This window comes from Alligator mississippiensis, chromosome 12 (assembly GCF_030867095.1).
Source record: "Alligator mississippiensis isolate rAllMis1 chromosome 12, rAllMis1, whole genome shotgun sequence".
NCBI classification, from domain to species: Eukaryota; Metazoa; Chordata; order Crocodylia; family Alligatoridae; genus Alligator; species Alligator mississippiensis.
In genome coordinates this window covers 54,130,491-54,157,743 of record NC_081835.1, presented here as the reverse complement: position 1 = coordinate 54,157,743, position 27,253 = coordinate 54,130,491, and the positions used below count along the sequence as shown (strand labels likewise).

Genomic DNA, 27,253 nt, shown 5'->3' with positions numbered 1-27,253 from the left:
CCAGCAGACCCCAAAAAGAAATATTTCTCGCTGTGTTCATGTAACATGTAGCTCAATAGGGCCTGAATCTTAGCAAGGGATTCTGGACACAACAGTGGTGCAAGTACCAGTGAGTTTTGCACAGTTCTGTTGTGAGAGTGGTGGATTACTGAAGCTGGGTCAGTTGTTTGCTTATTGGAATATGTGGCCAATCTGATGTATTTTAAGGTTTAGTTATACATATTAGCAGGTGTTCTGATGCCTTCAGGTTTGAGCTCAAGCAGAATTGGAGAGCATGAAAATGGTCTCAAAACTGAGTGAATTTACTGGCTTGGTAGAATTCTCTCCACTCCTCCCACAAACTACAGCGCAAGGAGGCTGCTTTGGTTGGAATCGGTGCTTAAATTGCAGCGCTGATCACTTTTTTTTTTGCTGAACCAAATGCAGGAGACTGCCTAGGGATTGTGTACTTTCCAGTATGTCTCCTTGGCAAATTCCACAGAGTAACTAACTTCCCCTCATCAAACACGACAATAAGATAGGCAGGAGCAGTTGATTTGAAAATATCCATTAAATCCCACTGGCCAGCCTGAAGCTGCTGTTTACATGCAAGAAGCCACATTAATGTAGCGTCCTTGGATTTCCTCAATAATTATTGATGGTCCTGAGCATCCTGTAAAAGCCATAAATATTCCTCAAGGAAGCCCCAAAGTGCACAAAGGCCTCTAATAGCCATCATAAAGGAACAATAAAATATATACAGGAGAGCTTGGAGACAATGGCGCAGGGGGAAGATGACCTGCATTCTCTGCTGGAGCTTGCAGTCAGTCTAAATATCTGCATGGGCTGCTGTTTTGTGGGAGAAGAGCTTTAAACATTAAATTGGTGCTCAGCTATCAGAGCTGGATGCAAGATCACAGATAAATACCTAAACAGACAGACTGACTTGTTAATATTACCTGTCTGGTTAAGTCCAAAGAGAGCAAAGAAGATATATTTGAGAGAGACGAACAGATATTAATTGGAATGAAAGCAAGCAAGCAAGAATTTAGAGCTGCATGACCTCAACCTAGATGTTTCAAAGGTATTTCTACAAAGATGTGATATCCTGATATACATTTTATTCCACTGGGAACAACAAAAAAGCAAACAAACAGATTCATGCATGAGCTCTAGAGATGCCTATCGTGTTGCTTCACTTATTTTTTCAAGAATAAATAATAATTTCTGTCCCCAACACCAGCACATCTCTAGTTCCCACTAGTAGATAGATATCTCTTTGTTCTGCCTGTCGGTGTCATCTGTTGATAGAGTTAGCAAGGAAGGCTCTCTCCAGACAGAAGAAATCTCTGCACATCGAAACATTCATTCCCCATCCCAAGGCTTTTGCCCCTGTCCACATCCCTGAAAATAGTGATTGGAGGTGTGTTATTACCAAAAAGTGGTAACTACATCCAGGTGTGAGACTGTTGTAGAAACTCAGTAGGTAGAATTGGTTTCCTACTATTGTGCTCACAAGAGGTGCACAACATGTGGCGAGGAGCTGGCTTGCTCTGTACATATTTGTCCTTGAAACTACACCTTAAAAGAGGGGAAAATAAAAGAAAAAATTAGCACTGCTTTAATCCACTGACATTGAAGGCTTAAATGTATTTTGGTTATGAAGCAAACTTTCCCTTTGCCCCAGGCCACTCACATGGCCCCTTGCACGAAAAATCTAGCCATGGCAGGAGTAGAAAAATGCCTCAAAGCAACTGTAACTAAAATAGTTCACTCATTAGTTGCATCCTCTCTTTGTGGAGTAAAGGAGTCTGACCATGACTGGAAATCAGGACTTAGAACCCCATGAAAAGGGGAGCGCTGAGCTCACCAAGGCATCGGACACTATCTCCTTCATCAAGCAACCTGGGATTCTTCGTTTGCCCTTAAACTTCCAGCAGGCAGGGGCAGCGATCCCATCCCCCATGCCCATGTGTTATCTGAGGGAGAGGCACTCGGAGAGCTCAGCATTCCTTCCTAGTGCTAAACTGAAATGTCAGCACGGAGCTCCAGCCCATGTGTGTACTACAGATTTCTGCCAGCACAGCTTTGTCAGCCAGCAGTGTGGAGAAGTATGTTCCCTGTCTGACGTACCTGTGCTGGCAGAACCCCCTTTAATAGATTGACAAACTGTGCTTTGCTGGAATAACTTGATTCACTTCTTGGCTGTGGTTTTACTGCTTTGTTATTGTAGAACTAGGAGTGCTTTGTAAGGATGCTATACCAGGACTACTTAACTAGGAGAGCACTCCAAATGTAGACATAATACCAGTCATGAGAGACAGATTTGAACCCTTGACAGTGCAATGCGGAGACGGGAGGGATGGAAACAGAGCCAGACCAAACCGTGCAAATGATATAGCAGACAACAAAGAGTATGATCGGGCACATCTAACCACGTGGCTGGCACAAGTCTCCAGCCTACATTTATCACATTGGTAAGGGAGGAGAGACGTAACTGCCAAGGCTGATCTTTTCAAAGGAGATCCCAGAAGTCAAACACTTGGATCCCATTGACATTAATGGGGATCAGGGTGCCTAACTAGCTTCAGTACCTTGGTCAATCTCAGCCTCAATTTATTGGAGTTGAGCCTTAACCACCATATGTTTGGATGAAAAGTATCATGGGAACATCAATGACAATGCCACAACATTGATAGAACATCCCATCTGAAAGAAGCCAGTGATAATCTAGTCTCCTGCGACTCAACCCCTAAGTCTATTACACAGCATCCTTCTTATCCCCACTCCCAGAAGAGTAGGAAAAGCCGGAGTACCTGCATAGCTCATGAAGTTGCTGTATGGTGTGTTTAGGAAACTGCGAAAACCACATGTGTCATTGCCAGGCCCAGGGTCCCCACACAGCTTCTGCTTTGGAGCTGGGTTGGTATCACTGCAGAGGTCTCCTGTCTCAAATGAGGGCTCGGTTTCCATGCAGGGGTCACTGCAGGATAGGATCTCGGAGATTCCCCGGAAGACGTGGTAGAGCCCCAGGCTGTGCCCAATTTCATGGATCATTGTATGTGTGTGGCCGGGGATGCCATAAAACGATGGATTCAGCACAATACCACCTGGGGGAGAAGGAGAAAAGGATGGATTCAGCACAATACCACCTGGGGGGAAAGGAGGGGCATTGCATTTATCTTACTTGATTGGAACATCAGGGGGTAAGGAGGTGGAGAACATTTATAGGTCTAAGTCTTACTGTTCATCACACCATTATGGTACTGAGCAGGGAACTGAGACTGCTCTGCCCAGAACAGAAGATAGTCAGCTTTTTGCAGGCTTGACACCAAATTAATCATGTAAAAATGCTGTATCTACAAGAGCTTAAAGAGTTAAAGATAATACACGATGGGGCCCATATGACTATGTTTTGCTATGGTACTGGAAGCATGAGGAAGCCAGGGACAAATCCTGTAGTCCTGATTCAAAGTTCATGGATGTCAAAAGGAATCTTTCCATTTGTTTAGCAGGCTTTGAATCAGGCTCTTGCGTTATTTGGACAAAATTCCTGTTAAAATCAATAAACTCTTCCCAGTTTACAGCAAACCTGGGTATAGTCCAGAGCATTTGGATACAATGATCCTTCGTGACAGAATGTAAACAGTACATACACCGTACATTATTTACATGGGACAAAGTCATATATAACAAAACCCTACTAACTCACAGAACAGTTGAAGAGGTATGTTGCATATTGGAGAGATCTACCAATTTAAAAGTGGACAAAGAAAACTGAAGCTATTTTCTAATTCAAAGGGAGAAATTTTTAAATCAGTTTTGAAAATCTGTACTTAAAGATACTTTGCTAATTTGCTATCCAAGTGTGGTTTAATGAGAACTGTTTGTGGTATTACTTCACAGTACACTAGTAAATATGCAGGAGTCTAATTTGTAAAAAGCAATATGACATCTTACTATTGTGATAGCTCATTAGACCAACTTTATTGTTAAATGTTTGCAAAGTAGTAAATGTGATTTTTTGGTGTGTGAATTATGGAATAGATAAGCAAATGGCAAATTAGCAAGGTTCTGCAGTACATTGAATTAATAATGAGAATGATATTTTTAGCTGAGCCACAGCTCTGTTTGGATTTAGTGCTCTCTTCCATATTCGCTTTATTTAGCATGTTAAACTCAACTTTTTTTTATAAGGCTTTTAGTTTAAAGTGTTTACCTACATTGCCTATTAAGATTAGGAAAACCCATATTAAAAAGAATAATGGTAAAATAAATCTTGGACGTAATGCATAGCTAATTTAGTGAGAGAGATGAGAGAAATGGCATGCAGGAGGAATTTTATCAGCGGCTGCAATACAGTGAAGATGAGATCATGAAATTATGATGCATCACAGATCCGATCCACCGTCATCTTTTTGGTGACTCTTGTTGCAACAGTAAAGGGGTATGAGCAGGGCCACGAACACGTGAAAGATTGCCTGTGTATGTGTGTTGGGGAGAGGAGTCATACCCATTCTTATGTATATTTTATGTAAGTGTGTGAGCAATACAGCGAGAAACATCTTTGCCGGTGTTGAAAACCAGCATAAAACTCTCCGACCTGTTTTAGCCCCCCAGGAAACAGCACCAGGAAACTGTATAATCATTTCAAGACACGGAACTGGTCCCTGCTCCAGCCCTGCATGGGTCAAATTGAGGAAATGTAGATCTGTTTTTATGTGGATTCTCTGATCCTAGTGTGCTGGTCCTTTCTTTAGGAGGACAATATGACTGCCACCTCCCTATCCTTCCTGCACAGCACCTGCACAGATGCCCAGGTCTTTGACCTCTGCGCAGGTGGAATGAATTTCTCCAAGACAGAACCTCTGTTAAGTATTTTGCGATGGCCCGTTACAAAAGGATGCTCTTTTGGGCTTATTGTCTAGTGCTGGAAATCTTGGCACAAGCCTGAAATAGGAGAGGCAATTACAATAAAGGTTGGCTAAACAATATTGGCATTGGACTGTATTGGGCTGTATGGGCAGGGCTGTTTTATTTTTGCCTTTGTTTAAGACGTATATTTTTCACAGATGTCAAGAGTCTAACTCAATTGAAGTTTTCCAGAAAAGATAACTGCCTCACCCAGATAATTTATATTCCAGTACTTAGATCTGGACTACAGCACATATTTCATATTTTTTTATTAAACACATATTGGATTTATGGAAGAAAGAAAAAAGAAAAGGTTCAAAATGAATTCTTACAGATCAACCATAGGACTGGGATGGCTGTTCTAACACAATTTTTTTCTTACTTTTTTCCTCATTGTGAGTCAACCTGAAATGGCTAGTTAAAGTTTTCTACTCAGCTCTTGCTCTGGTCAATCTGTTCTGTCAATAAGCAGCTTTGTTAGGAGATACTGTTAATGATTAGCTATAATTATATGATAGAACAACTAATACAAACTTCAAAAGGAGTCCCATCACCTCTCTTTCACTACAGAAAGCCCTCCAAGGATTATTTCCTGCGCTGAGTAAAGAGTTCACTAATTCTCTCTTTTCACAGTTACATGAAGGATAGGTAAAGGTACGTAGCCACAGGAGTCTGAAGCCAGGCAGAAGGCAGGGCCAGGTGGCACCTTAGAGACTAACTTGTTCAGAAAGGCATAAGCTTTTGTAGGTGACAGGCTACTTAGATGATATGAAGAAGAGATGTAGGTCTATTAATTTTTGTAGAACTGGGTATTTTTCCAGTCCCATTTTATCTCAGCAGACTCATAGAAAAGTAGGGCTGGAAGAGACTCTGGAAGTCGCCTGAGGCGGGATCGCCCCTGTCCGAACTATCCCATAAAAAATCCTTTTCTAACATATTATCCAAACTACAGAAATCAACTCCATCACACAAGGCACAGCATCCTAACCTGGCACAGGTAAAGCAGGGGAGCAATGGCGGTCAGTGTCCTGGTGCTGCAGGGGTTGTTACAATATGCTCAAGAGATCCAAGGAAGAGGTCCATGGCCCCCACTACAGAGGAAAGCAAAAACCCCAAAGTCTGTACCAAGCTGATTATGGGATAACATTTCTTCCTGACCCTAAATGTTGCAAATTGTTTGGCCCAGAGCCAAAGGACAAGAGATCTCTTTAAAAAAAAATGCTTGTGATTAGCTGTAAATAAATGACAGAGCAACAAATCAAAACTTCCAAAGGAGCCTCATCACCTCTTTTCCTGTATAGGAGTGAGCTGCTATAGGAAATGTAGTAGGATTGTTGACTGTGGGGCATTCACAGCTATCATGTCCCAGTTGGTTTTAGCAGGGGTCAATAAAGAGAACATTGTAGAGATATAGGGGTGTAAGGAACCCCCAGGTTCCAGCATTGTTTTGCAAGACTTATGTAGGGAAGGGGTCCACAACTTTTGCTGACGGGAAACGCACATCTAAGAAAAGCAAAACTTCCCATGGCTATAAGGTCTTGAAGGTAATGTTCTACGAGCCAGCAGTTAGGGACCACCACTATGGGAAATGGTGCAGGTCCTGGGAGAACTTTCTGTTGTACACAAATGCCAGAAGTCTTCTCCAGCAACAGCTGCAGTGATGAATTCTGTATAAAATACCAGCTAACTGTGGTGGGGCCCCTGGCTTCAGTGCATTGGCCTGACTAGAAATGGTGTCTGCAGTCATATGCAGTCCAAGGGACAAAGATGTTCCTAGTGATACCGAAAAAATTCTTGGATACCTGGTTTATGGCTCCTGTTACATAATCAGGATTAAATCAATCACCAGATTTGGAGTCAGGAAGAAATCATCCTTCAGGCCAGATTGGCAAAAGTATTTTTTTTTTTGCCTCTGTAATCATCTCGGTAGAGTTCATGTCAGATTTTCTGACATTTCACCAGGCCAAGACATAAGCAGTACCTGGGACCTCCCTTGCTCTTTTTCTGAGGCACAGTACAGTTTCTGAAGTTTTTAGCCTTTTGTACAAAAGGTCTTACAATTGTTTTAAAATTTCCAGGGTGTTTTGTTGCTTTCTGGTGTGCAAGGGAGGGGAGAGAGAACGTTTCTGTGGACCAGACTGGGCTAAACAGCTACTATATGTTTGCAGGGGACCAGGTTCAATGAACTAGTAGTCCCATCCTGCCCCGTGTTCCTACGACTGCAAGGAAATGATAACATATTGGTTTCTGTGTATTGTGTCTTTGAACATAGAAAAGCTTCCTGGAGGGCTTCAGAGCCAGTGGCGAAGTTGCAATTTTGTGCTTCAGTTCACATGAAGAATGCTAGTGAGTAATCCACACCATACGCTGTATCTCATACGGACTGTATATTTTGCCATTTCTTTGTTGTTTTGCTTCATCTGAAAACAGTTTGGGCTCAAATGAGATATGGATTGAGACAACTACTCCCAAACACTGAATGCAATATAAACCACACATTATTTTGGGTCTAGAAAAGTCTGGATCCCAATTCTAATTTCCCCTATTATTATTCACATATTTTGCCTGCTGCTTCTGACTGCTACTGGATGCAGGAAGGTCTGGAAAACATACAAGAAACCTTGTCCTTATAAGATTTGCAGTCTAGTTTTGCAGCTATAGGGGGGTTCCTATTGTTTAGAAAAGTGCATCCAGACTCTTTGGGTACATAATGAAGTAAGCCCTCTTCATCTGTGGAAGCTTATTAATAAGGAACAGAGCCACTCTGGCATGGTGGGTGTCCAGGCAATGACTCATCTGGTAGGTTGTTCTGCTTCCTTTGGATACCCAGGGTTATAGCAGCTATATTCAGCAAACTAAACTATGAAACATACAGGCCAACCTGCAGGACAGCAAATTCTTTCCAGTTCCACTCAAATGAACATGAGAAAAACAGGGCTCTTTCAGCTTGCTTTTTTGCACATTGAGAACAACAACAACAAATCTGCATTATATGTTGTGAGGAAAATTAATAGAAATAATTCTAGGTAATGGGCTAAGGTTAATAACATAATGGCCCAAGGTTAATAATTCAGAGCTGTCCAACCTTCACCCCTTGCCATTCTTCTCCCACCTCCTTTGCGAAGTGCTCCCATGGAGCTGATGCCCTGTAAAGTAGCTTCACTTAATAGGTGAAATATTTTCAGCCTGACATCATCTACAAATACCATAATATGCTTTGGGTTTATCATCTAATATTTTCCTGGTTGTGAGCCAGTATCTGGGAATCGTGGATTTTTTTTTTTCCCCTGACTATGTAAGACTATTAGTGGAATGATAAGACACCAGCACAGAGCTTAACACATACTTGTCTTCCCTTCTTAGCTCCTAATAAGAAAATTTTACTAGGAGGTAGCAGCTTTGTGACTCACCTAAATGCATCAAGGCTTCTTTATCCCAAGGCCAGGTGGCCACTCCAGCCAGCTCTTCTTCAGAGGAGTTAGCAAAGAAGATGTTGAGGTGTGTAGATCCATCCAGTTTCAGTATATTTTTTAGTTCATTGACATCTAAATATGCTCTGCAACACAAAAAATAACATTTTTCTAATGACACAACCAGGATTGGCAGTGTCTGGGGAAGCTAAAAGCCAGGTAAAGATCCAGAGAAAGCCATGAACAGGAAGCACTTGATATCATTTAATATCCTACTTTCAAATCTCAGTTTTTTATAATACTTTGCATTTACGTCGTGCCTTTCATTTGATCAAACAGAGATCACAACATTCAGGGTAGATATCCAAAATAGCTCACCTTTTTGGCAGAGACAGACGTTTCTATTTTGTTTGTTCTCCTTCTGACTAATATATCAGGCTGTATATCCAATTACTTCACATACCTTAATAAACTTGTTACTGCTACCTATTCCTCTATTCTGGAATATAATGGCAAAGTGAAGGGCAATGCCCTCACTGTAGTGGCTCATAAACTAGATGGTAACAGGCTATTAGTGCTCTCAGTTCTTAGAGTTATTTCTTTAGCCAAAGCGGTAGAAGTTGCCCCTGAAGAATTAAAGCAAGATGATGACTCTGGTCAGGAGCAGCTATATCCAGCAAGCATACAGCAAGAGTAGAGCAGAAGAATAGGTTAGATTTGGTAGATCAAAATTTTTCAGAATAAGAAAAAAAGCAAAGCACTCATTGGCAAGTGGCGCATGAGACATCTGATAAGGCAAAGCAATGAGAGGCTATTATAGATAGAGATAGAAACATGAGAAAACCATGAAATAAAACAGGCTCATTCTACATCCTGATACAGAAAGCAGCTAGGGGATCCCTGCTTGTCTGTTTGTACTGTATGGTTGAATAGAAAGGCCACACTTGACATTAGTATGTGGGTTCGAGTGCTGAGTTAGTATTACTTTTGCACGTGTGTCTGGATGCAGTGGGTAGCTGAGCTGCTACTTACTTGCAAGTAGGTCACTTATCTTGCTTCCTTAGCTAGGGTAGTCAGCTCTGGGCTGAGGCTTTCAAAGCAGTTTTATTTCTCTCAAAATGGCTTGGCAACCATAATACGCACATCAACCAAACCACAGTAAACAAAACAAGCATGCATGCATGCAAGCAAGCAAGCAAACTAAGCCTGCTGCCCTCCTTCAGATAAAAAGAGAGAGGCCTTTCTAGCTCTGTGCCCCTCCCTAGCACTACAGCCTGCCCTCTTCCTTCAGCAATCCTTTCCTGGAGTTTCTAAGCTTCTTGGTGGCTGTCTTCTCCTTAGCAAGTTATCAGTATCAGCTTGTCCCTAGTCTCCCAGCCAGGCTGCCTATTACCCACTGACCAGCTGCAGCTGGGTTCCAGGCTCTCAAGTCGAGTACCAGGGGTGTGCGAAACAGGCCCTATTTGATTTGGATTTGGCCCGAATCAGGGCCATTGATTCGATTTGTTGATTTGGATCACTGTCCCTGATTTGATTTGGCCGAATCCAAAATTAAAGATTTGATGCTGATTTGGAGAATCAGCGATTTGGACATAAGCGCAGATTTAAATGTTTTTTCTATATACCTCAAGGTACCAGTGTGGCTTGTGATCGCTGCGATGCTGGGGTGGATGGAGCATCCCACAGGAGTGTTGGGGGGGGCCCTCCATGTGCTCAGAGGAAAATCTGGAAGTGGACCGGAAGGACTTCTGGTCTATTTCTGGGTCTGCTGAGGAGTGTGCAGCCCCCCCCCCCCATTGCCCCCTTGGCTTGGCAATCGGCTGTAGGGAGACTCCAGGTGCTCCCCCAGACCCAGGAGGCACCAGCTGCTGAGCCGGGGAGGCATGGGAGGCCCCCCAGTGAGCTCTCCGGCAGACCTGGAAGTGGACCAGAAGTGGTCCTGATCCACTTCTGGTCCTGCTGCTGAATGTGCTAGGGAGCCCCCTGCACTCCTGTGGGATACTCCATCCACCCCAGCATTGCAGCACTCATGAGCCGCCTGCTACCTAGAGGTATGTAGAAAAAACGTTTAAAGCTGTGTCTATGTCCAAATCTTTCCGGATCAATTCAGAGAGATTAAAGGGTCCTCTGATTCAATTTGGATTCAGAGATTTGGCTACCAAATTGGGCAGAATCTCCACCAAACCAAAGCTTCGCACAGCCCTGTTGAGCACCTCCTTAAAATTTTCCTCTTTCTCTATTCCCACAAAAGTCCTAAATCATTAGAAATATGTGCGTTTAGATGACAGCCCTGGGACTGCAGCTCTGAGTCACCGACAGTGATCTAACTTCCATTCCGAGCGGTTGCCGGTTTCTTATGTCTACCATCTTGGGGGTGGATTATGCCTACTAGCCGTTGGCCACAGTGCATCTGTGGGCACTGCAGGACCAAGGCTGTGACATAAATTTGCTCTTTCAGATCCTGCAAGAGGCGTTAGATTTCTTTCTGAATTCTGAAACATCTGCAGGGTTACAGGGACAGCTCCCTGAGGGGAAGCCAACCCAGTCCCATGGGCTCCATGCCTTTTCTGAGCATATTTAGCTCTTGCACACAGTATGCCATGAAAGGATGTCATCTGCCCCCAAGCACGTGCACAGCTGCCTTACCAGAGGGTATGTCATTAAGTGCCAGCAGTCTTGCAGCAGTCCAAATTAACGGAGCACAAATGGTGAGAAAGTAAAGGGTGAAGGTGAGAAGACCAGGCAGGGCTCTAACCAACAGGAATAAACAAATGAAAAATGTTGAGGGAAAAGTTGGTGTGGAAGCTGGTGTTGGCACAGGAACACAAACCTGCTTTCTTCTCTTGATGCCTCATTAGCAAAGCAGCCAGTACCTCATGGGAAAATACTGAGGGTATCAGATAGTGTACATTCAGATGAAAAAAAAATAGACTCACTAAATAAAATCTATAAGAAACGAGGCAGATTTGTCACACAAGCAGTATCCAGGGAGGCAGAAATGCATGGGATAATCAAAGTAAAAAAAAATCAGATTTACTTCCCGTTCAGTTTCCTCATCCAACTTACTTCCTAGCTTTTCTGAGGAACAAATCAAGAAGACAGAAGTTTGATCCTTATGCCCCACTGACACCTCAAAATGAAAAGAAGCTGCTTCTGCTTCTCCTCACCCATACTCCCACATGAAGAGAAAGGTGACCTGGTTCTGCACTTCCTTGTCTCAGTTTCTCAGTTTGTAACATTGGAAGTTAGGATTTTCAAAAATGTGTAAGAACTCCCAAAACAAGGTCCTCTGAGAGTTAGGTACCTAATCCCCTTAAGCTTCTTGGAAAATCCCAGAGAGTGCCAATAGTTCATACCTAATTTTCGTAGTGCTTTGGGATCATTAGATGAAAGAAGCTATGCATATGCAGCATTGCATATGATAATGACAATATACTGAAATCAAGATTTTGTTTACTGAGAGTCCCCATACGCACGTACATACCACACATGTACGTTATGAGGCACTAAAATCATTGCCACAAGTGACTGAGTTGAGACAGAATAGATGGTGCTGAAACCAGTGAAGGAAGCAGAATGTATAGCAACAACCAAGACCATTTTCTTTGTAAATGATTCTAGAAATATCAAAGAAATAGGAGAAAAATACAGAAAATAGGTCTTAACATAGGGGTGGGGTCGGGGGGAGTGCTAAATCCTTAAGATGCTGAGAATCCACAACCCTTATGAGTTTTGATTCTGATCATTTTATACCAGTGTAAATTAGGTATAATTATCCACATTCAATTCAGTGGTAGCACACTGGAGTAAAACTTAGGTCGGATCTACTACTAATAACAGTTATCAAGGTATGGCCCTACTGTAAGTATTTGTATGCAGGAGCTTAAATTCTTTCAGTTTGGAAAAGCAATTAAAGGTAACAGATTAGAAGGCTGGAAAGAACTGTTCTGATTATTGTGAGTGACATAGGCCGTAGAACTTCCAAGGATTAATGCCTGAAGTACAGCAGATCTTTTATAGGGGAAATAAAATAAAATAAAATCTTGATTTTAAAATGCTTAGAAATGAAGACTTCACCACAATCCTTGGAAAGTTGTTCCAGTGGTTAGTAACCTTTGCTATTACAAATTAGTGCTTTACTCTGGAGTCTGAAATTAATTAGCTATAACTTCCAACCCTTTGGCCTTCCTAGACCTTTGCATGATAGACTATGTTGACTGAGTCACTCCCTAGCCTCCTCTTTGATACGTTAAAAATACAGAACTCCTTAACTCTCAGCATGAGGCCTGTTTTCAATCCTTTAACCATACCTGTGGCTCTTCTCTGAACCCTCTCCAGTTTTTCAACATCCTTCTTAAATCTTGAAGTGTAGACATCAGAACTGGGCACAGAACACCAACAGTGGTTACACTACTGCCAAATACCTTGCTGTTCCCACTTAATATCCTACTCTTGATATATCCAAGAATGAGAATATCCCTTTGGCCACAGTACTGCATCGAGGGTTCATGTTCAGATGATTTTAATTACTTGCTTTCCTTATTAATCTCCTATGAGTAGTATTATTCTTTATTCCATATTTTGTTTGCTATCGCCTCACTATATCGAATCACAGGAAAAGGGATCTCAAGATGTCATCTACTCCATTCTTCTATTCTAAGGCAAGATGGATTATAACTAAAACAGATATTTGCTTAAGTCAATTAAAAAACAAACAAACCACAAACCCCCCCACAAATAAAGCAAACAAAAAGACCTTCTACCGCAGTGATACAGATTTCATAACTTCCCCAGATAACTGATTTCAGCACCTAGCTATTCTTATACAATTAGAATTATTTTCCTAACGTCTATCTTACCTATATTTCCCTTGTGCTATTTTGTTTCTGGCTCTTTCACTTGTGGACACATAGGGAATTTATTACCTTCTTCTTTGCAACTATTTATTAAATATTTGAGAATTTATCACTAGGGACCTACCTAAATTACAGTTTTGCAGATTGTGTGGAAACCACAAAAAACAGCGTTGTCTGACATTGGCCATGGTTTCCCACAAAGTCAACCAAAAAAAAAAAAAGGGCGGGGGGGAGTGGGGTAGACTGAGCGAAGGTGCCCTCTGCCAATCAGCGGCAAGGGGTGGGGCAAAGAAAGAAATAGTGATGTAAACTGAATGAAGACATGTTCTGTCAATCAGTGGCAAGGGGCGGGGCCACCAGGAAATGCCCACAAATTCAGCTCTGTGCACCATGAGCAGGCCACAAAAACCCCTATCTTCTTGTTGCGACATAGGTAGATCCCTAGTTATCATATCTCCTTTCTGTCTTCACTTCTTCCACTTTCCCTCATACATCATGCTTTCCAGACCGCGGATCAGTTTTTTTTGCTCTATTCAACTCTTTCCAATTCATCCATATCTTTCTCAAAGTGAGATACTCAAAACGGGATATAGTACTCCACCTGAGGCCTTACCAAAGCCAAGTCGAATAGCAGGATTACTTCATGTCTCTCACATATGTGCATCCTGTTTATCGACCCCAGGATGGTGTTTGCTTTTTATTCAATTGACTTCTATTATTACGTACGGTTCCAATAGGAGATCCTTATCCCAATTTGACAGATGGGGAAATGAGACAACAGAAAAATCCCCAAGATCTGTCACTGGGTCAAGGATGAGAATCCAACTCCTAACTCTTTACTCTACACACAGTTTAGCAGGCTACAAGTGCCATGTGCTTTGAGAATGGGATGCCATCCTGGTCAGAGAACACTCCGAGGATAAAAATAGTTCATTACGGAGCTGAATATTTCAACAGGGTGTTCCTTGCACCCTGAAAAGTCTTTTCCCATTCTAGTATGAGTATGCATGCATGTAGCTCTCATGAACTCAATGCACTCTCACATTCAGCAAGAAGGGTTCCTTGCATATTTTGCAAGGCTTCTATTCCCAGAAGGGTGAAAAACTGAGGGGATCTGGCCTGGCACCAAGATCTTTTTGTCCTTCCCTGGAGGACACCCCAATGGAAAACAGATTTACATTTCCGCAATAGTTTCCCTGCCACTTGTTGAAGTAATTGCCTCCAAAATAGTACAAGGCTGGGTGTCCCCAGGACCTCAGTGACTCACAGAGGAAAAAACACTCTTTGGGGACACCAACAGAGTGGTATGTTTCCATTCCATGTATCATTTATCTTTAAATCAATGGCCTGCAATGTGGCTGAAGTCCTGAAGGACAGATCAACTCTGTGACCCTTTATACATTTCTCATCTCTCTGCTGCTTTCAATGTAGCTATGATAAACATACAGCCCCTCCATGCAGCCCCTCAAACTTGTTCTGCAAATATTGTACAATGCTCTGATACTAAATGTTATTTTATTGCCGGGAGCATTTTTTGTGCCTTTAAAAACATCTTTGTTGCGTATTTATTTAGCTGCACGCACCTGTTTGTGTATGAGAGTATGCCGTTATGTATTTGCACATATGCATTTCAAGTATAAAAGTTATCATACCATGTATGTGAAAGCATACATGTATGAAAGGGTGTGAGAATATATGAAAGCGATTGTAATGGTGTTGATGAGTACATGTTTGTGAAAGTGGGAATTGTGATTAAATGTGTGCATGTGTGTGTATCACTGAGTGAGGGAATGAGGAAGTGTGTGTGTGTTTGGGAAAAAGATTTCTGCTGCTCATCCTGGAAGCAAAGAGATTGTGGGAACTATAAAAGTCCCATATACTTGTGCATTAAATCCCTCCTGAGTTTAGCAATTTTATCCCCACTCTGCTCATAGTTCTAAAGAAGCAAGCTGTTCCTTTTCTATTCTTAGCTATCTTTTTTGCCTATTATTTCTACAGATCATTCACCAGGCACACACCCCTTTTATACTGCCAAGCATGCACACACATGCACATACACACACCTTTCTTTATCTTGAACTCAAGAGTCTTTTGGGATGGTTTGCAAATGAAGTAGTACTGTAGCTAACCCATCTTCCCAGACCCAACTGTACCAAATCCTGACTGCCCCATGTGACCGCTTCACAATAGGCTCAGCTCATATTTGGTGTAAATCCAGTGAAACCAGGTAAAACGTACTTGTTTCTGCCTATTCTGAAGTCAATTCATAATGTGGCACAATCTCAATTTGAGACTTGTAGTTAGTAGTCAAAGTCTGTAAACAAGGAGATTAGAGCAGGCAGTGCAAAGGCAAGATGCTAGGCGGCTATTTAAGCAAGCGCTTTGCAAAACAAATGGCCTGAGTGTAATCACAGTGTGTCTGGGAACAACATGTGTAATTTGTGACCCACTTTACACACGTATTGTAACCCCTTTCAGATATATAAAACACTCTCAAGCTCATGTTCAAATTCCTAGTAGATGCATGTGTAACACCCCCCACACACTGGGTCGTATTGTATGCACGCACGCACGTGTGCGCTCTGGCCATGTGCTCAGCATATGGCAAGTGGGGCCTGTATTTGGGGGAAATATGTAAAACTCTATAGTCCCATTGGCCGGGGAAGCAGAGGTTTCTTCAGGCCAATTGGTCTCCGTGTCCGGGAACTCCTCTCCTCCTGTTCTTCCCTTTTCCCCCCCGCCTGTCTCTTTTGAGGTTTTAAGGGATTAATACTGGGGAAAAAGTATTGGTTCCTTGGGTTTGCTGCTCAGGATTTAGGCATGGCATCTTTAACAGGGCTGGACCCTGGGAGTTCCTAATTCTGCTGGTTTTGGGTTGGCATTGAGGCTTGCAACTTTCTGCTTCCCGTGAAGCTGTGGCCCAAAGCACCTGCAGCCCAGGCCTAGAGGTTTTCATTTCAGCAGGCCATATCATCCAGCCCAGAAGTGTGGGGTGCGTGCATGCTGTCCGGAGCCGCAGTCGCTCCCCACACACATATACAGCCTCTCCATAGGAGCAAAGATTGCCACGCCGCTATCTGTCCGACAACACTGAGGGGCCCCGTGCACCACTGAAGGACCCGTGCTCTCAAGCAGATTCCCCTTGCACAGTGCAACCTGTAGACCATGTCATGTAGTTAGTAGTACATTTGGTGTTTTCTTCCGTTTTCTGTATTAAATCTGGTTTGGTTACACTGCTTCGGGGTGGGGTGGCGGAAGGGTTGTTTATGCAGGACACCCTAGTAATTAATTTAGTGTTTCCAGATTTTGGGGGGGGGGGGGGGGGGGGGGCTCGAGCCAAAGTAAACATTTAATACCTCAAAAATTGAACCTGGCCCTTGTGTTGCTGGGTTGGGCAAAAGGGTTACACACGTATGTGTGTCTGTGTGCACGTTCAAGAGCATGTGTGTGTGAGAATAGGTTTGGGACTATGCATACTGCATCCATGCAAGGTGGTTAGAACATGCCTGCGTGCAAGAAGAGCAAACTGTGTGGATGTGAAAGGTTGTGGAGTATACATGAGACATAAAAATATCATCTCTGATTCTATCCTCTCCTTCCTCCCCATGTTTCTAATAACTTCCCAGCTTATCCATCATCTCTACATTCCTACATTTCATGGAGGTATAAATTAACAACTTTTGCAGTTCATATCCAACCACACTGCCACAGACAGTGGACTCTGCTAGGTCAGAATAGCTTGGCGTTATTGTGTTGGACTGAGTTGACTCCCTCCTGCTGCTGCTGTTTCTTTGTTATCATCCCAGAATATCTGATCCAGCACAATCTGTGAGCCTTGCTTGCTCTTCTCAAGGTTATGTGGGTCCCACGATAGAGGACATAATGTCTGTCACATGGGCCCATGCCAAAGAGAACCAAGGAGCCCAGCCCCTCCACCACTGCCAAACACACATTTCAAAGACATGAGTGCAATCTTGGAAAGGGATCAAAGCCCTTCCAACTGTCATTAGAATATTTCCTTTATGCATCTCTCTGAATGCCAGCAACATATTTCATAAATGTATTGGCTCAGGATGGTACCTCCAACATAAACCTGAATGGGGGAACTGTCAGGGCAAGTCTGCATGGAAAACAAAACACAAAACACAACAAAGCATGGGTAACTCTTGTAATGGAAAAACCTCATGATGTTTTGAGCATGCCTAGCTTGAGAAGCATAATGAGACTATTAGTACATCGTAAAAGGTCTCCCCTGCTACAATCTGTTTTAGACATAGAAATTCTACAGGCTGTTTAAGGCCATTGGGGACACTGAATCATATCAGACTGTGTGAATGTTCCCACCCAAATTTTTGCACAGGCATTTTTTTCCCCTCATATATATTTTTCTTCTGTAGAGTGGAGAGCGTGCAGGCACTACACTGTACAACAGCTTCCCCCTCAGAAATAAGTCTCCATACCCCAACCAGGAGTGCACATCATATGCAAGAACTCCATCTCACCCTGCCTACATTGGTTAGGTTCCTTAGTTTATGCAGCATTGTTTCTCTCTCACAGCGGTTCCACTGACTTTTCATGGCTCAGTCGCTATCTATTGCCCTCTCCCATCCATCAGGCCTATCTTCCATCAGCCATCAGGACTATACTATGCTGGATCTAATCTGTGTGTATGGAGTTAAACTGCATTATAACTGGAGCTAGGACAACATGTTTTCACCCAGGTATGGAGCTAGAATGGAGAGCAGGTTTTTTAACCTGATGATTACATGGCTTGATCCTATACATGCAAGCTAAGTGCAGCCTGTTGTTCATTGTGCTTGTTAATGGTAGAGTAGGTGGAGCTTTCTAGCCCTCACTGTTAGGAAATGTTTTCTGACATTTGTCCTAAGCTCTCCTTTACCTGTCTATTTTGAATTTTTCTTCAAAGACGAGTAGTGGAGTATCACTTTCAAGCAGGAAAACAAGCAGCATACTCGGTGGATTATTGACAGGATCCTATGTGCAACAGAGAACAGGCCCATAGCTATTCAGTCTGCAACACAGCCTTCAACTGCTTGGTCTCACTGATAGCAATACGAGGAATATTGCTGCTTCTCATCTCAACCCCTTAAAATAAGAATTAATTCCCATGTCCTCCCAGGCGACAGTAGCGGCAATGGATTCCAAACCTCCAAAGAACTCCATCCCCTATTTTGCATTGGGTCCCGTCCCCTACTCAGAAAGCTCTGCCTTGCAGAAAGCAGAAAATTGTCAAGGACTGCAGATAATTCAGTCCCCACTCAACTCAGTAACACAGCTATGATTTGCTACCAATCTACTTTAATGTATGGATTTGGTAGTCCACAAATGAATCAAAAGCACTGGCTTGAGCAAAGTATAGGGTTCAGCAGGCTGAGAGAAAACCTTCTACCAACACTTCGCCAGGGAAACTCAGCTCTGACCTCTGGTTCTAACAGACTTAGTTCACAGTGAGGCTCTGCCAATGTGCCCCCAAAACATGACCCGCAACAGCCCTCTGGTCTAGTCTTGCAGTCACTCTTGAACAGAGACTGCAAGTACTAGTAAAGTTACTGGCTTCTAATAAGTAAACTGTTATGTGATAAACTATATATATATATAGAATCTAAAACATGAACCCAAAATTTCAGAGGGTGGGGAGCCACTGCTTTAACTAGGGCTGTGTGAAGCTTTAGGTGGTGATTCAATTCAGAGGAGATTCGGCCTGATTTGGTGGCTGAATCTCTGAATCTGAACTGAATCAGGGGACCAATTAAAAGGTCTGAATCGATTTGAAGCTCTCCAAATCTTCGGAAAAGATTTGGAGAGCTTCAATGATTTGGGTAGTCCTCAGTTGCTGCAGCAGGGAGCTGTAGCTGGACTTGGAGCTGGTAAGTAGGGAGCAGGGAAGGGGGGACTGGAGGAGGGGGAGGGGACCATGGAGGGACCCCTGCCAGGCCCCATTCCTTGCCTGCTCCCCCAGCACCCACATGGCTGCCCTGCCCGCCCCAGCTCCCGGTGCTTTAAAAAAAAACGCCCCACTCATCGGGTGCTGCCTGCAGAGCCCCCATGCAGCGTGGGACAGTGGGGGGGGGGGGGCAGCAGGGATCGCCCCCCCACCTGGCAACACCTGCTGAGTTGGGGCTTTTTTCCCTCAAGTGCCGGGAGCTGGGGCAGGCGGGGCAGCCACTGCTGGGCTGGGAAAGTGGGAGGGGGATGGGCCTGGCCTGGATGATTCAGAGATTCAGCAGCAGCCAAATGTCCAAATCAGATTCATCTGAATCAATTTGGGACAGTGATTCGAATTACCGAATCAAATCACAGTCCCCCGAATTGGCCGAATCTGAAGCGAATACTAGCGGCCTCGCACAGGCCTAGCTATAATCACATTGGGATTTTAAGATGCCAGCAGTAAATAACAATGAGCCTGTCACCAATGAAGTAAATAGCAATGTTTCCTGAGGTCAACAGAATTGGCACCTGGTCCTTAAATTATGCCATTTGGCCCATACATACATAGCATATTGGCCCCAGAATAATATTTTAACTTTTCTTCCCCTGTGGTTTCTTACTTCTACAGGATCTGGAATGAATTTTGCCTTCTTGTAGAACCTGCGAAACTCAATGGGCAGAGACAGAAACCTTCCACTAGACTACATTACAGACATGTGTGTATTTTACTTCTGTCTTTGTCCTCAGTCCTCTTTCTGAACCATTTCACTTTCCCTTCCCAGCTGAGATTCAAACCTTCTACAGATGACTTTTTGGAGACCTCTGTGCCCTTCCTGTTAAGGAAGGGCATTTTCACACTTTAAATCCTTATTAGATACTTCCCTGCATTTTTTTTTTTTAGAATGCATTTCTTTTGCAAATACACTAGAAAAATACAAGGCCTTCTTGATGTGCTGTGACCATTAACACTCTTGTATAGAAACAAATTCAATATAATCTAATGTATAGCCTTCTGAGCAGTAGGCATTTTCTTATTTTTTACTTTCTATTTCCAGTGTGATGTTATGTGCATATCGGAAATCTCCACAGACAGAACACATCATATAGAGAACTTTGAGTATCACAAAATTTCCAATAACATTTTACCAGATCATACATTAAAGATTCACTGTAGTTAGCAAATCGAGTTTTGCTAGTTAAGATGGGTGGTTGCAATGTTTTCAAAAGCTGTCTGCGTAGTTCTCCTAATGCAAGGGTATTCTGTAAAGAAGCTTCCCCCAAACTGAGCTTATTTTAATTTTGTGGTTTTTTTCCTTTCAGGTTCTGGTGATTCAGAGCTTTACCCATTATAGAATTCTGTGCGGTGCAACAAAAACCCCTTATATAAAATAAATAATTACCTATTAAATTCCCATAGACTGGAGTAATGTCTACCAAACCCTAGTGGTTTCCTATATATTGAATGCTACAGAGATTTCCATAAAGCATCTTTAATAAAATATATGGTTGCAGCTCATAATTCCACAGACAACTTCTGAGGGTTGCAAAATGCCAGTATGTGTTGAATGGACTAAATCCAAACACCAAATCTGAATTAAAATCAATCTGGGATTCTTAAAATTCTAGATCTGAGACCAAGTTTTGACAATTGCATCTATTTAACTTTTCTGTTCATTTTGGTTTGTATTGGTTAGTATTGCAAAACATTGCTCAGTGTAAATCTAGATTTAGCGAGGACAAGATTTGATTCTCTGAATTTAGCTTTGAGTTCAAGCCCAAAATCTCAAACAAAACCTCAGCTGAAATGATAAATTTTTGCCCTATTTCTGTCCAATAAAACTTGGTTTTGTAAGGAGGGAGGAGGGCTTGCTTGAATTTCTGCACAGTTTCTCTCAAAGGTTTGCAAATCCCTGCCAAATCCTTTCACAAACCTGGGCTGACATTCAGAAATACAGTGAAAACAGATTTTTTTTTCGGCACTTCTACTGCTGGTCCTGGCCAGGATGAGAAACAGTAGAGGTTCAGTGAAAAAAAAAAAATGGAAGAAAAAGATTATCCAAAAAAAATCAGATGTCAAAAATGCTCAGCTTGAGCTTTGGGAAAAGCTTAGGTCAATGGTTAGTACATGCAAAATGGTTCATCTACCAACTAATGGTTGTACTCACAGAAGACCACAGCTATAGAGACTTATATTGTGTTATACTCTTGATGTATACAAGTATGTTACCTTTGTGGACTCTTTCTCCATACTGTTTATTCCTGATAGAGGCACAGGTCTTATTTTCAGTCCTACAGTGAAAATCAAGGGTCCTCCAAACCTTATGCAACTGAAGCTACAATAAATATCTCTGAAAATAAAACATGAAGAACTACGAGCATTTTTTCCTGGCCAACAAGCTTATGGAGAGGAAAAGAAGGATGTGGGGTAAAGGAAAGATGCTATGATCCAGTCAATTTAATATGTTTCCTCTTTATAATAACCAGGAAAAGAAGACAGGGTGAATTGCAAGAAGCAATCTGAAGAACAGTGCACTGTGGTGACTGTCAGCCAAAATGCCTAGTACTCTGCAATCATCAACATTAGCTGTTTAATTTGTTCCAATTGTCTCTTTCTTATTTCTTGGTTGGTTGGTTAGTGGGTTGATTTTATTTTCTTTTTCAAGACTAAGGCCAAGTGACCCATGAGAAATATACAGTAATTTGCCCGTTATCCACCCCTCATCTCCATCTGATATTTTCTCTGCCCTTGTTACCCTGATGTTTTTCCAGACTTTACACACTGTACCACTGTAACAAAGGGAAAAGTCAAATGATAAAGAAATAAGTAGTGTAAGGGCATTTTCGAGAACCTGTTTGGTTAAGATAGATTTCCCTTGCTGCTTTTCTATAACCCTTTCAGCAGAAGCAAACCTCGTTCTTATATCCAATAATTGAAAGCAGTATAATAAACATACAAAGAACTATATTAGGTAATTTTAGTGCTAATTATATACTACTTGGCACTTTTACAGCACTTTCCATCTGATCCTCAAAATACCCTACATACTTATAAATGAAACTGAACAATTTGGAGGGTTCAAGTGAACTCTACAAGGCACTTAAATGATTCACAGACCTTGTACTGGGCCTCTACTGAGGAATGAACTTTGTCGTAATTAATTTAGCCTCATAGCCATCTGCTAAAGTAGGTAAATAGAGTAATTATCCCCATTACACATATGGAGCAACTGAGGTAAACATTACATAACTTGCTTAAAATCCCACAATAAGTCAACGTGAGAGCTGGAATTAGAAACTAAAACTATTGAGCATGGTGAGGTAGCTACAATGCCATATTGTGTCCTTTCCTTGTGCAAGTGTCTTTTCTTCTTCATGCCTCCTTCTCCTTTTGATGGGAGCTGGTGGTATTACTTATATCTCAGAGCCTGAATGCGCTGGCTAGGTACAGACATTCAAAAAGCCCAAGGCAGAATGGATCCGAGTTACGTGGTTTTCTGTAAGCATGCGAACAAAAGACACATTTGCCCTTTGGTGGGGGAGGGGACGTGTAGCAAATCTTAGACCCAATTCACCATTTTTAAACCAGTCTGTGTGTGTCAAACTTCTGTTCCATTGGGGAACACACCAGTTCTGTGTGTCGAATTTCTGTTCTGTTATGGTTTCCGATCACTTATACCAGTAAACGTGCAATGTCTCTACCTGGCCACTTTCTCTGTGAAACACTGAAGTTCTCTGGCCTTGGAAAGGAAAGCAAAAAGTCACTTCAGGCTTGAATCTGTTAGATTTACTATTCCAGAAAGAGCTGCAAGCTTATGAAATCTCTTTCACAGACATTCACTTCTGTTACTTCTGAACTTAGGACTCACTTCTGGTGAGCAAATACCCTTGTTCTAATAATAGCTGATGCACTTTTCACCCTCAAATTTTCAAGAACCACCAAACAATCAGCCTTTGGGAATACTTTTTGGTTTAGATCACCGAAGACAGCCCTCATATTACTATGGGAAGAAAGGATGGCTCAGTAGTGTAGTTTGCAATCCCTTCCATGACTGAGGTCACCCTATGTGGTGACAGCAGATAACACAGGCAGTGTTAATCAGATAGAAAACATGAAGAACAACAGGGCTTGCCTATGCCCAGAAGTCTCAACAGAGAATCCTTTTTGTTAAGAAAATCTTGTATAAGCCCCTAAATTTGGGTTGCCTAACACTTTCCATTACAGTTATTTGTTCCAGCCAAACCCCTTCTTTTCTCCATCTTAGTTGAAACTAGAGGCTGCCTGGGCATGCTTCAGGTCCTCGGAGATAAAACAATATGTAACGCTATCATGCCAATACCAGATAACCTGATAGCTTGTGACTGGCATGGCTGCACTTTTCCCTTCTTGGATACCATAAGTTGTCAAAGAAGTGATCCCAGACTTGGAGAAGCGGCACCCTGTTCCACCCTTCCACACCCAAGACATTCTCTAGGTCACCGAAGGAAGAGGAAGAGACACAAGCTTACCCTTTCACCATTCAATTCCCTTCCGGCATATAGCACTCATACAGATGTTAAAAGAAGACAGGACCTGTGCCTCCAAGCCACTCTGTAGCATCCATCACTGGTGGGGGAAGGAGCAAAAGGCTCCATGTGCCCTTCCAGATTTCTCTGGTGCCTACCTACCTACCCTTCACCCAAGCTTTGAGCATCTCTGCTGTGACTGGCACACTCTCTGGGCTTTAAGGTTTATGCCTAACAGGCAGACCTTAAGTAGCGTTAGATCCTTATCTGACAGACCCGTCCTGGTAATGACACACAACTTAGTATGTCTTCCTTAGACAGATGATGTTGGGATTTCCCTGCTGGGTTTCCAGCTGGAGTTCCAGACTCTGGGTACTTCAGGCCTGATATTTAGCATGCTAAGACATCCTTCTGGCCTTTACCCTCATTAGCATGCAGTAGTAAAAACTGAAAAGAAGAAAAAAGAGCAAACTCTAGGTCTCAGCTCTTTTCATTTCATTTTGTTGGCATTAATCCCTACTGTATATTGACAGAGACCTTCTGCACATATACTCAATGCCACAAAATGAAATACGCATTTGCTATTGGAAAAAGAAAGGCTTGGAACCAGGCCCACAACAGCAAAAAAAAATCCCCTCCTCTCCCTTCCCTCCCCCCAGAAAAACCCATAGATATCCACAAAGGAGTTAGAAGGTTTCTTACGTATATTTCTACAGTTGATGGGCCAAAATAACCAGCTCAGCTACGTCTCTTGCAAAACATCACTACTGCTTTGTAGATCCCGCTTCTCTTCTGTTTTTGTTTTTACAACAGATTGAACTTCTAAATCTTGTTTCTTAACCTTCTGGCAGAATTCTGCATAATGTTGATAGCATAAGCACTGTAACAGGCAGCTCATGAGTAGTTCATGGTTAAAATAATCTCATCTTTCCTCAGTCTGAAGAAAGTTGAAAACCTAAATATTAAAGGTGAAACTTCCTCTCATTTCATCTTTGCTCCCGATTGATAATGTGGGATATCAAATGATAATATGATCATAATTTACTGACGGAGGCCTCAAATTCAAGGGCATTAAGAAGGATTCTGCTCAAATTTCGAAAAGAAAAAAATTTTTTTTTTAAACAATACATATCAAGGGGAGTGGAGCTTATTGGTCTTCTAGGTTTTTTGCTCTGAGGGTTCATGCTGTCAAGCCTTTTCCTCAAGTGTGAGTTCACGAAACTTACTTTAAAAAAAATGAAAGATGAAGTTATCATGAAATTACAGAATTCCAGGAGTTGGAACATTAAGAAAACACTGCCTCCTCCCTCCAGATCAGGTCTGAGTAAAGCAGCAGAAATAAAGACTTATCTGTATTAATATATGGAAGTATTATTGGCAGACAAGGTTCCTTGGGTGAATTTGATATCTTTTATTAGACCAACCCAAATAAAAGATATCAAATTCACCCAAGGAACCTTGTCTGCCTATATCCTTAGACCAACACGGCTACAACCTAAACCCCTGGAAGTATTATTCAAATTCTTAGAGACTGTCATAGCTTATAAACCTTACACCTATCCTTATGCCAGGAGCCATATAGCTCAGTCGATAGAGTGACTGGATATGGGCTAGAAGGACCTGATCTCAATTTCAGGAGAAGGCTTCTTTTTATTTCCTTTTCCAGTGTGGCCTGGAGGCCCACCCACCCTCCTATGCAATGGGTAGCAAGAGCTACCAGGGGTAAGGGTGGCCAGACTGTGTTGCTAACCTCCTTCTTCTGCAAAAGCTAAACAGACACCTCTACTTATACTAGATCTAGTGGTTCTTCAAAGCAGTATGTAAGAAGGGCAAAAAGTAGTTTCTGTACCTGTGTGTGCTCATGCACACATATGTCTTTGAGCTTAAATTTGTTGAACTAAAGGTTATGTAAAAAGAAAAATGTGTCTTGCCCCTTAAATAAGCAATGGGCAAAAATCATATCAGAGGCTTAGGTACCAGTATTAGTAGATATATAGCCTTTTGTATGGATTTGCTAAGGTAAAGATCATAAAGGAAGTATTATCAGTACAAAACATCAAGCTCATTGTAGACATCCCCTGAAGGACATGGTTCCTAAGACCCCACAAAAGTGGTCTGGCAGCATGTGCAAGATGTAATGTTGTTCCTGCCTCCTATGGGAAACTATAGTAAAATCTCCTCACACACTTCATATTAGCCTTCAATGATAATAGAAAACTGCCCCTTTAGGCACAAAAGAACTCATAATCAGATGAGCCTCCTTAATCTTTTATAACTAGAAACTTCTAAGAAAGAGCTGAATAAGTACAGCTTTCTGTTAGGCATTGCCAAATGAAAATCAATGATCATGTCATTTTAATTTTCATCCTCAGCATAGCAGGGTCATATTATACTTCTGGCAAATACAGGCTGTGCGTGAAGGAAAGGAACGTGGTAGCAATCCCAAGCCGTCTAGCTGCTAGCTGCTGCAGGACATATGATGCTTGAATAACCTGGTTGACACACCTCAACCACACAACACGCAAATCATGCTGATTTACTTCACTGACCCACATTCAACATGTCATCAAATGCACCCTCTTGCCTTCTTACAGTAACCAAGCTGTTGGTGACTGAAAATTGGGGTTTGCAGAAGACCTAGAAAAAGTTGTATGCAACTATTTTTGTCTTCTATGCCATATATATTAGATCCCAAGTTACACAAAACAAAAATTGATGAAACTCATTTAAAATGGAAATGCCTCCATGTCTGTATCAGACGGAAAGTGAGTTAACTTTCCCTCACCTTTGCACCCTATAATTTAATGCCATCTCAAGAAGTTTGTAAAACAGGGGCCCAATGGTATAACACTGACAAAGGAAAATATAACTGGAATTCAAACCATCTTTTTGAGTTCCTCTTGCAGCTGGTTTCTAAGCTCAAAAACTAATGTTTCAGGTAATATTAGTCCTGACCAGACAGAATGTTGCTCTGCATACATGCAAGTCAAGGGGATTTAAGGGATTGTTCTGTATTTCTCAGATAAAATGAGGCACTCTGAAACAAAATGTTATGTGTAAATCTGGTCCCAAGAATGCAGCTCTCAGATGAGTTTTGAACATATAAAGGAAAGAATATAACCCTGGAACTCTCAGCCCCTATCTATATCCAACTGGCACGTGGGGGAAGATTCAAAACGTGCAGACATCATCAGGCAAAATGGAAGAAACACTCTCTGTGTCTGCCTGACAGGAGCATTTTGCATTATGCTTGGAACCCTATCATGACCAATCCATTCTGGAAGAATTATCAGTGTTATGTGAGTGAGTTTGGGTTGTTGGCACTGGTGCAGCAGTGGTAAAGTCTCAAAGGGCTGGAAGCAATGAGGAGGTATATTTTCATAAAGCGGTGAATTACTGCCTTCGAATCTGATTCAAACTTTTCCTTCACCTACTCATTTGCAGTGTGCTGGTCTGCACCATCTGCCCTTGTGACTACTACTTTCTCAGAGGTGACTTTTGTACCACTGTTGCCCTACATTGAGAGACCTGACCCAAAGTCTCTCCATTGCCTCCAATAGACTTTGAATCAAGAACTTAGTGGAACGTTGTTCTTTGGAATCTCTGCCAGGATGGAAAACGCAACATGGAAGGGGAACGTTA

At 42.2% G+C, this 27,253-nt stretch overlaps 1 protein-coding gene across 1 annotated transcript in view; it reads right to left on the bottom strand.

Moving 5' to 3' along the window:
• PAPPA (pappalysin 1) overlaps positions 1-27,253 on the bottom strand; it is a 229,752-nt gene that overhangs the window by 158,402 nt on the left and 44,097 nt on the right. The window contains exons 3-4 of the mRNA XM_006267917.4: positions 8,304-8,449; positions 2,796-3,089 (exon numbers count right to left, since the gene is read on the bottom strand). Of these exons, the coding sequence (XP_006267979.2) occupies positions 2,796-3,089; positions 8,304-8,449 (440 nt within the window). The remainder of the gene's footprint in view (positions 1-2,795; positions 3,090-8,303; positions 8,450-27,253) is intronic.